The 10285-nt window shown below is 38.2% G+C and overlaps 1 protein-coding gene and 1 long non-coding RNA gene across 2 annotated transcripts; both read right to left on the bottom strand.

The window, feature by feature from the left end:
* Window positions 1-205: 205 nt before the first annotated feature.
* Window positions 206-2142, bottom strand: LOC120293114. The gene is made up of 2 exons (XR_005550784.1): window positions 1852-2142; window positions 206-626 (listed from the first exon to the last, which is right to left on the bottom strand). It is a non-coding gene; the product is annotated as an uncharacterized LOC120293114 (long non-coding RNA).
* Window positions 2143-3949: 1807 nt separating this feature from the next.
* Window positions 3950-6439, bottom strand: LOC104445185 (TMV resistance protein N-like). Its single transcript, XM_039313799.1, has 4 exons — window positions 6168-6439; window positions 5414-5913; window positions 4883-5115; window positions 3950-4719 (listed from the first exon to the last, which is right to left on the bottom strand). Exons 1-4 carry the CDS (start codon window positions 6306-6308, stop codon window positions 3950-3952), a joined length of 1644 nt encoding a protein of 547 aa, XP_039169733.1. The 5' UTR covers window positions 6309-6439.
* Between the last annotated feature and the right edge of the window lie 3846 nt (window positions 6440-10285).

Raw genomic sequence — 10285 nt, forward strand, 5'->3', positions numbered from 1 at the left:
GAAATCTGCCAAAACAATATGAGCTCAATGACAAACTGCTTGAAACATCCAACTCAAATATATCCCTACAACCAGTTATTCATCATGCTTTCTACAATCGCAGATAAACCTTCCAAAATCGTAATTGATGATCTCCGCTTTGCAGCATGAGACAGAAGAGTGACGAATGACAACAGACTAACCAAGAGGGCCGGGACAAGAAATATAGAAGATAATGTACAGCAGTATTATATAACATGGAGAAAAAGAAATCTACTCTTCACACGAGTCCTAGATGAACAGAATGACAGGCCTTTCTACCATCGACAAAAAAGACCTTGTCACAAAGCATCGAGAAGAAGAAAATCTAACAGAATTTGGAATGACACTCGCAGAAATCACAATTGAGGCTGCATAATGCAGTGTGCTTGCTTTTCAAGGTTTGAAAAAGGACACTTTTGTTCTGTCAAAGGCCCTTACGTTTCTCTCTACCCGTAGCATCCACATAAAGCATTGCCGTGTATCACTGATTTATGAGAAATATCATCTCAGCTTATGTTCTCACCAGCGCCCTTGATCTTCAACTCACACATTGTCCTGAAGAATTACAAAACAGAACTCTCTTCCCAATCCAATCCTGAAGTGATCTGAAGAGATATTGATTCTGAATTATTGAATTCGTTATTTATTAGGAACATGAGCTACCACCTATCTAATGTTTCGGCAAACAGACACCTCTAAATATGTTGAAGCAACAGTCTCCTTGATTGAATTACCATCAGTGAAAGGACCGAATGATGGATATGACCCAAATAGCATGTAAAGGCTCATTCAATCATGGGCAATTGATTTGGCACAAGAAGCATGTTGGCATATGAAAAATGTATTTACGTATCACATGCATGCTTTCGCTTTTAGTTTCATGGAAATCTTCATGCAAGCAGGATACTATATCATGCAATGAGGAGTGTGTATAAAAATATACAAACAGGGAAGTTTCCAAATTTCTACTTAACAATACAATATGTTATGTTAGTTACAAAGTAAACCGTCTTTCAGTTATTCATTGGCTTTTTATTTTTCCTCTTATAGTTTCATATTAGACACAGTGGATGTGTCTGATTATATTATGGAAAATTTTTATTTCTAAAATGAATCCTCATTAATGACCAATTTTCAAAACCCAGTACTTTCAATGAAACATCAAAACAACAAACTTAGACAATTTAACTATGCTTACCCACTCACATGATTGATTCAATATTTACATCTCAAGATAAACTATGATTTTCAAACTTTGATAGAACACAGGCATAGTTTGCATGAAATAAGAAAAGTTCACTTCAGGAAATTGATGTTCTCAAAATTACTCCATGTCCCATCGGGCATGACACTTCTGTAACCTCTGAAATTTGGAGCATCAGGTTCTGCAAGAACGTTTGGAGCCACGGACAAATAGAATTACCAGCATCTAAACTCCTATGGCTTGAAAGTTTACCAATTCTTGCTGGTGAATTCATCAACTGGTAGATCTCTATTCTTTTGCAATTACCTTTTGCTCTCAACAGAAAAAGAACTGCTAGAGTTGGTTCATGCTGATGGTTTATAGGTCAATGAGGAATCATATAGTGCATACAGCCAGATACTTCAATACCAACCACATATTCCCAGCCCATCTGACAATTATTTCTTGAATTCACTACCCAGAAGAAGCACAGATTAAGCAAAGTATGACAATGGGAAAGAGAAATGTTGCAGTAAGAAAACAGGAAAAAGAAGAAGAAAAGAAATGGAAATATTCACCTTGGGGAGACTCTGTGGAGTATAACAAGTCTCCCAACTGTAGATAAAGAGAAAAAGTGCATTACTCACCCAGAAGAAAGAAATAAACTCCACCCTCTCTCAATTGGAAATAGAGAGTATCCTCACAGCTTGCAGTTGAGATCGCTACATGCATTGACCACCACATTGACATCGGTAGGGACAATCACAGTGCCTCAAGCAGCAATTTTTACAGTGCCTCTCACAGGGCTGATCCTGAATGTTGCAAAAGTCTATCTCCTTAATTTCCAAGCTTGGGCACTTTGATAGGTCCGGCAATCTGTTAAGAGAATAGCATTCAGACATAGAAAACCTTCTCAATTGTGATGCTTGTTCGAGACCATCAAGTTTCTTAATGTCGCAGCGAGATATCTTCAACACTTGCAGGAGCCGTAGATTCCCAAGACCAAGAATTTCCCGTGCATTGCAATCACAGAGCTCCAACTCAGACAGAGTTTCCAGATTAGAGAAATCCATCCCCTGGATCTGGCAATTCTTGATAAGCAGTTTTGACAAGCTTGAGGGAAGTTGTGGGAGGTCTAGCAGATTTGTGCAGGACAAATCAAGTTTTCTAAGTTGAGTAAGAGAATTAAAATCTTCTGGTAGGCTAGCAACATTTGGAAGGCACAGCCTTAGGGTTTCCAAGTTGGACAAACTTGATATCCAGGCAATGCTTTCAGTTTGGAACAGCTCAGAAGAAGATATCTCCTCCTCATCAGGATCATTGACTAATTCCAAAACTTTCAAATCTCTCAGATATGAAAGACTTGAACTATCCTCATGTTTTTGGTTCCCCAGCGCAAACCCACTAAACTAGATGGTAATTTTGGTATAGTCTGAAGTTCGTCACAATGGAGCAAGTGGAGGGTCTCGAGACGAGAAAGCTGACAAAGGCTCTCGGGTAAGCTAAAAGTCAGGGTAAATGATAACTTCAAGATTCTCAAAGATGATAACCCCGAAATATCACAAGGAATTTTCCCATTCAAAGGGCAGCCAGAAAATGTTACGACTTCCAACTTCTCTAGATTTGTAATTTCCTTCGGAAATTTTCTTATGTGAGTATTCTTCATCCTTAGCACCTCCAATCTATCCAAATTTTTTATTGATTCTGGCAATATCTGAATTCTGGTGTTTGACAGATCCATTTTCCGTAGTGACCTAAGCATCCCAATGGAGTCTGGAAGTGCAGTTATCCGCTGACAGTCTCTTAAAGACAGCTCTACAAGTGACTCTAACAACTGAACAGAATTTGGGAGTCCTGTGATAATAGCTCTATCCAATGCAAGATGTGACAGGGACTTTAAACAACGAATAGACTCGGATATTTCAGCCAAATTTTGCATCCGGAAGCACTAAGAGTCTTAAGTTGCTGCATAGAACCTCTTAAGAAACGAAGGTGACATATGGAAGTTTCATCAATCAAGAGCTCTTCCAAATTATCCAAGGAACCCATCTCTTCTGGCAACAGGGCAATTGGAGTGGACTTGATGTTCAAAGACTTCAAATATTTCAAATTACCAATGGACTTGTCTATAAACGACAAATGAGAACATCGTTCAAGAATCAGTATTTCCAATTTGCTACCAGGTGGGAAGCATGGTGTTTTACATAACTGGCCGCAACCAGTTAGCTCCAAAACTTTCAATTTGTTTGCCTTCTGTATTACAAAGAGATAGAAACAGTTCAATATCAATTAGCTAGTGTTCACAAAAAGTAAAAAAATAAATAAATAAAAAAACTTGTCATATACCTCCATTATTTGTGCCCAACCTTCCCAGTCATCTGCCACAGCACTCCAGGATAGATCAAGAATGACCAAGTTCTCTAGGTTCAAAACAAGAGGCTCAGAGCTCTTATGGCACCCTCGCCAATGAAGCCACCTTAGTTCTAAAAGAAGACTAGAAAATTTCCTCTCATATTAGCTCGATCCAAGTTAAGGAATCTTAAGTTCAATAGAGCGCCAAATTCCGCAGATGTGAAACAGTCATCAGATCCTTTGTCAAAGGTGAGACCTAGCGCTTGAACATTTGGAGTACCCTACCAATTTGAACATAATGGTAAATGAATAGGAATTGAACTTTGCTATAGAACTGCCAGTGTTTTTTAGCTTCTTCTACATATTGAAAAATCGGGTAAATTACAAAGAAATTTAACTGCGGGTAGAAAAGAATGTAGTTATGGCTTTCAGGTTTACCTCTTTCTTCCGTAGAGTGGATAGGGCATCATCGTGCACCCACAACCTACTTCGATTACGAGGGATAGGATCTTCATTTAAAACAATTTTTCTGCCCAGAGTTCTCAGTAGATCATGCATCAATAGCTCGTTGTTCTCTCCAATTTTCACCAAAGACATTATGAGGAGAACTTCAATACCACTAGAAGGATAAAGTTTACAATCTTCCCACATGTAAAAGGCAATTCTCTCATCCTTTCCGATCAGAAAACATGCTATATCCAGAAATATATGCTTTGCATATATATCTAAAGCAAGGTAACTTATTTTCAACACATTTTCGACTTTCTCATGAGGAGTGTCTTTCAACTTCTCCAACGTATCTTTCCACGTACCCTTCGACTTTCCAAATAAATGTGAACCTGTCACCTCAAGTGCTAAAGGAAGTCGCCCGCTAGCCAATACGATGTCCTTGGAAAGGCTTTCAAAGCCCTTGCTAGGAGAGCCTGTTCCAAAAGCCCGCTTAGAAAACAATTGAAGAGCTTTATCTTCTTCCATTGGTTCGATCTCATAGGTTTCAGCCTCTTTGTACTTCAAAAGAATGTCGCTCTTTCTAGAAGTCATAATAATCCTGCTTCCTGGACCAAACCAACTAAGCTCTCCAACAACCACATCGAGTTGGTCAACATCTTCCACGTCATCAAGGAGAATGAGGACCTGCTTATTGCGAAATCCTTCAGCAAGAACTGCCATAGCATCATCAGAACATCTGAATGAAACACTTCTTTTTCGAAGGTCTGAGATTAATTGATTTTGCAAGGACAAGATCCTGTCATGTTGATGTAATTCTCGAATTTCCCTGAGATAACTGTAACCTTGAAAACGATCATAGAGTTGATTGTAAACAACTTTTTGCGAGAGTGGTCTTGCCAACACCCCCAATACCGTATATTCCAAGGACTCGTACATCGCTGCCGCATATTTCAATTACTTGTCCATTGCGATGCACAACACCGAGCTTTCTCATAATCTCCTGCACATGATGGTCGACTCCAACTAAATTTTTTGTCACAAGTAGTCGACCCTTCTTCAGCTTTTGCTGAACAATTGGGATGAGTTCGTCTATGAGCTTGGAATGATGCCTACAGATGGAGACATGATGAAAACTGAATCAGAACAATAGTCATACAGCCGATAAAAGCAGAATGTGCAGAGTTGAACCAGGAGTACTGCACCATGAGGCCAGAACAAAGGAGGCATTACAATGCAATTCAAAGATCCTGCATTTGAATGGTCTAACTTGGTCTAAAAGCCATACGGTTAAGCGGAGTTGCGAAACAATTAAACTTTAAAAGGAAGAATAATGTCAAAGATAGCATGATTGGTTTATGATCACAGTACATCAATTTTGTAAATGGATTTTAAAGCATATTGGATTACCCGTTATGTATTTTCGCCGTTACAAATCCCTTTAACCTTCCAATCTCTTCGAGAGCCACCTTCCACTTCTGGATGGTCTCACAATCAACCCCGTCCCTCTGGTGTTCAAAAAAGCTCTTCTCAAAAGAATTCCTCTGGTCTTTTAAATCTGAGACCTCAATCTCATAGAAAATGGGAATGGTTTCTCGACTCGTCGTCTGCTTGCACTCTAATATTTGGACCAACTCCATGAGGCAGCTTCTGCTGGAAGCATAATCCCTGGAGATGATGGGAATCAAAACCTTCGACTGTTTAATCGCTTCAATCAGCGCGGGCTTGATCCCTTCTCCGACAGGCAGCTCATCATCGTCTCGAAATACGCATATCCCAGCATCTGTCAAGCTTTTGTAGAGGAAATCTGTAAAACTCTTACGAGTATCTGGCCCTCTAAAACTCAAGAACACATCATAATTGTTTCCAGCCAAGTCAGAGCTTGGTGAACAGGACGAAACTGGCGATTCCTGTCAAGTGAGTAAATTGAGTTCATCACATCCAGCATAAATTGAGTTTATTACATTGTAGTTAGAAAAGCAATATTGGAAATTGGAAATCCAAATATATCCACACCCTGCATATGCTTCTTGCTAATCTAATCTAACGCTGATATGCTGTAACCATCGATAATGCAAATTTCTTGGCAAAAAGAATTATAAGAAAGAAAGAAAGAAACGCAAGGGCCAGTACAGAATCAAGACGCAAAGTCAACGAATCTAACCGTAGTAGTCCTCCGCCTCTTCAGAGAAGCAGCATCACGACCTTGCCGAGAATCATCATATTCCCAAGCTGTATTCTGAAGCGACCAAAGCATCCTGTTCCTCGATTCCATCTTCTTTCTTCCTCTGCGATCTTCTTCCATTGCTACTCGTAGGTGAGTGGGACGACCTTTCACATTATTGGGAGGAGTGAAAAACCGCGGGGTAGGTCGAGCTCCGAGATTCAGGACCACTTTCGACCGGATCCACACATAACGTTGACCCCCACGTTGGAAGAAGACTTTTTAGGAGCTTTAAATCATGCGACTCCTCAAAAATAGAACTATCCTAAATGTTTTGGGTTAAGTCCATCTAATATGTCAACCAAATTTATCGGTTACACATAAAAACTCGACCTAATCTTGCCGCACTGAGGTGGAGAACCAATTATAACTTTTCATAAACAGAAAAATAAATAAATAAATAATTCCAAGAAGTAAAACAAACAGTTAATTTCTTTAAAAACGAAAAACCATGAAAAGTTTTAAAAGTTAAAAGAAATCAAAGACAGCAAATGATAGGTGGCAGTGGCTGGGAAGGATCTGTAGGGTTTGCCGGGAAAACAATAACAACCTAAAGGAAACAATACGGCTAATTTTTTTTTAAGGAAAATTCCAAATAAGAACTTGAAATGCTCTTTATTTTCTCAAATAAGGATCCAAGTGAATCTTCATTCAAATAAGAACTCCCAAAGTGCCATCACTTTTTTTCAAATAAAAGCATGGAGTGGATCTTGTGTCAAATAAAAGCATAAAGTGTTTGTATCAATTTCAAAGAAGGGTTTGACTTTCCAATTAATCAATGGCATTTTCATCATTTACCTTTTTAAAAAAAAATTCTTTCTTTTTTCTTTTTTTCCTTTTTTTTCTTTCTTACCAAGAAGGCTTGACGAGGGTTGCCCTCAAGGGCCACCCTCTTCCTAGGTGAGGCCAACTCTCGTTAGCCGCTAGTGAGGGTAACTAGGCCCTCATCGACGCTCAATGGGAAAAAAAAAAAAAGAAAAAAAAAATAATAAAAGAAAATAATAATTTGAAATTAAAATTATCGTTTGACGAAAATATCATTAATCAGCCAAAATATTAAGCTAATTGGTGACCGATTAGGTCAAGCTCTTATTTGAAATAGCCATGGTCACTTTAGGCCATTATTTGACACAACATTCATTTTAGGCTTTTAATTGAAAAAATGATAACACTTTAGATTGTTATTTGGAAATTTCCTATTTTTTTTTAAAGATAAAACAATAAGTGGCCACAAAAATCAGAAAACAAAAGGAAATCAAATAGAGAGAATGGTATATGGCAAAGGATAACAAGGGTTAGTGATCCTTGGGAAAACAAAGACAACCAATCTTTTTTAAAATAATAAAACAATGAGGCCCGAAAGAAATTGGAAAAAGAAAAAAGAAACCAAGAGAGAGAATGACAGGTCACAGAAGATGGCAGCGGCTAACAAGGGTTGGTGATCCTCAGGAAAACGAAACAGCTAATTTCTCTCTAAAAAGTAAAGAGTAAAGGTCACTAGAAATCTCCAACTATATCAACTTTAACACATTCATCACGAATTTCTTTTTTGACACAAAAAACCTCAAACTTATACACATGCAATGCATTTACCTTTTTTTTTTTTTTTGCAACACCAAAAACTCCAAAATTGTATTTATGTGACACATTTATCTCACAAATTTGGTGTCATAATTTTATTTCTTTTAGAATTATTGGTGTCACAAACAAAAAGTTTGGGATAAACGTGTCAAACAAATATAAATTTAAGATTTTGATGTCACGGAATAAAGTTTTTGGTTAATATGTCATATGTGTACAAGTTTGGTGTTTTTGATCTCATAAAAAAGTTTGAGATAAATGTGTTATAATTAACAAAGTTTAGGATTTTTTTGTGACTTTCCCCCAAAAGTAAAACAATAAAGCCAATAAAAGAAAAAAATGATATCAAAGGCATGTGGGAGCGGCCAACAAGGTTTAGTGATCCTTGCTGGAAAACAAAACAGCCATTTTAAAAAAATATATATATAAAACATACAAATTAAATAATGCTTCAATAACAAAAGGAAAATGAAAGAAATTGTTTACTTACGGCGTATATTTACAGGTTGATTAATGTAAAAATGATTGATTAATAAATTAGTAGAAGTTACCGAAAAAAAAAAGATAGAGAGAATATGATTAATGAAATCCAAGGTGATATTTTCATATACTTTTTATTGATTAATCATTCTTTTTGCATTAAGCAATCACTAAAAGCACATAATGATTGTTCACTTTTTATAATTTGACCATTTTGTCATTGAGGTCGTTTTTCCATTTGACTTAATTATGTTTCTTTTCCTTAACATATCTTATTAGCTTTATTAATATATGCATTAAACTTAGCAACTTTTGTGTTTTACTAATACTTTATATTTATTTATAATGATATTAATATTTTGATTATTTTTTCTCCATTTCTTCATTTTCTATATAATTAAAGTAAAGAAGAGATATTTACATTAAAAAAAAATGAAACTAAAATACACTTTTCAACTTAAAAATCATGTGCACCGCAGATGCTAAAAAAATATGGGAGGATTAACATTTATAACTTAACTGCACTTTTTTTTTATCATTTAGGATTTGATGCACGTTCATTTGGTTGAATAGATTGGTAGGAGGAGAGAATATTTTTTAAAAGTGATCTTTTTTGTTTTTGGATGGTGAGAGAATAAAGGAATGGATTATGAGGGATTTCAAGTGGTTAACATAATTTATGTTATATTAATTTATAAGTTCCTTCGTATGCATTGAAATACTAAAGAAATTGCAGGGATTTGTGTTGTTAGTAAATAAATAAACATATATTTTTATTTCTTTTTCTTTTTCCCACTCATATGTTCATTTATTTCTATACATGAATACATAAAAGGATATTCAAGTCCTCATGCTACGTCCCAAAAAAAAAAAAAAAAAAAAGTCCTAATGCGCTTTCCATTCATTTCTCTCGCTAGCATCTAAGAACACAATAACACAATTCCTCCATTTTGCTTTCCACCTATTTGAATTTCTTTTTTTCCTTTTAATCACCTCGATCAACACGACATTAGAGGGTACCATATACTCCCGAATTCACAGAGACAAGGGGTGGAATGCGTCGATTGAAATGTAAAAATTAGAAAAAAAAATTTCTAAATAAGAGTATAAAGTGGGGTAATTTTCTTTCAAAAAATTAAGAGTAGACTTTGTTTCAAATAATAATTTGAAGTGGTCAAATCAGTCTCAAATAAGGGCATAAACTCGCCGGCCAACTAAATGTTCTCTAGTGGGCAAGCAAGTGAATTTTCCGACGTCCGCTGGCAAGTTTGAGCTTTTATTTTTGGGAAAAAGCCACGAAAAACCCGAACTTTGCCCAAAGTGACACATTTACCCAAAACTTTTTTTGTGACGTGAAAAACCCCAAACTTTCCAAATCGTGACACATTTACCCCATCAAGGGTATTTTTGTCTTTTTATTATGTTTTTTCCTTTTTCCTTTTTTTTTCTTTTTCTTCTTCTTCCCTCCGCCGGCCATGGTGGAGCCGGCGGAGGGAAGCCGGCGTCCGGCGACCTCGCCGGCGTCGGGCGAGGACGGCCCTCGCCAGATCTGGCGAGGGCAGGGACACCCGCCCGACGCAGCCGTGGCCGCCTCGCCCGACGCCGGCGAGGGCGGGGACACCCTCGCCGACGCAGTAAGGGCCGTCCTCGCCCGACGCAGCGGGGCAGCCCTCGCCGGCGTCGGGCGAGGATGTGCCTGTGCCGATGGGCGAGGGCACCCCCGCCGACGCAGCGAGGGCGGCCCTCGCCCGACGCAGCGAGGGCGGCCCTCGCCCGACACCACCGAGGGCACCCCTCGCCCGACGCAGCGAGGGCGGCCCTCGCCCGACGCCGCGAGGGCCGCCTGCTCGAGGCCGGCGAGGGTGACCCTCGCCCGACGCCGGCAAGGGCAGCCCTCACCGGACGCCCGGCTTCCCTTCGCCGGCTAGCCGGGGAGGAAGAGAGAAGGAAAAAAACTTTTAAAAAAGTAAAAAAAATTTAAAAATTTTAAAAATGAA

The sequence above is a fragment of the Eucalyptus grandis genome, chromosome 5 (genome assembly GCF_016545825.1).
Source record: "Eucalyptus grandis isolate ANBG69807.140 chromosome 5, ASM1654582v1, whole genome shotgun sequence".
Lineage (NCBI taxonomy): Eukaryota > Viridiplantae > Streptophyta > Magnoliopsida > Myrtales > Myrtaceae > Eucalyptus > Eucalyptus grandis.

Excerpts from the sequence above, each read along its gene's own strand:
- LOC104445185 (XM_039313799.1), bottom strand. The coding sequence starts at position 6,308 with ATGGAAGAAGATCGCAGAGGAAGAAAGAAGATGGAATCGAGGAACAGG. Across the intron at positions 5,914-6,167 it reads AGAGGCGGAGGACTACTACG|GAATCGCCAGTTTCGTCCTG; the intron begins GTTAGATTCGTT and ends CTCACTTGACAG. Across the intron at positions 4,720-4,882 it reads CAAGACCACTCTCGCAAAAA|TTCTTGCTGAAGGATTTCGC; the intron begins GTTGTTTACAAT and ends ATGCTATGGCAG.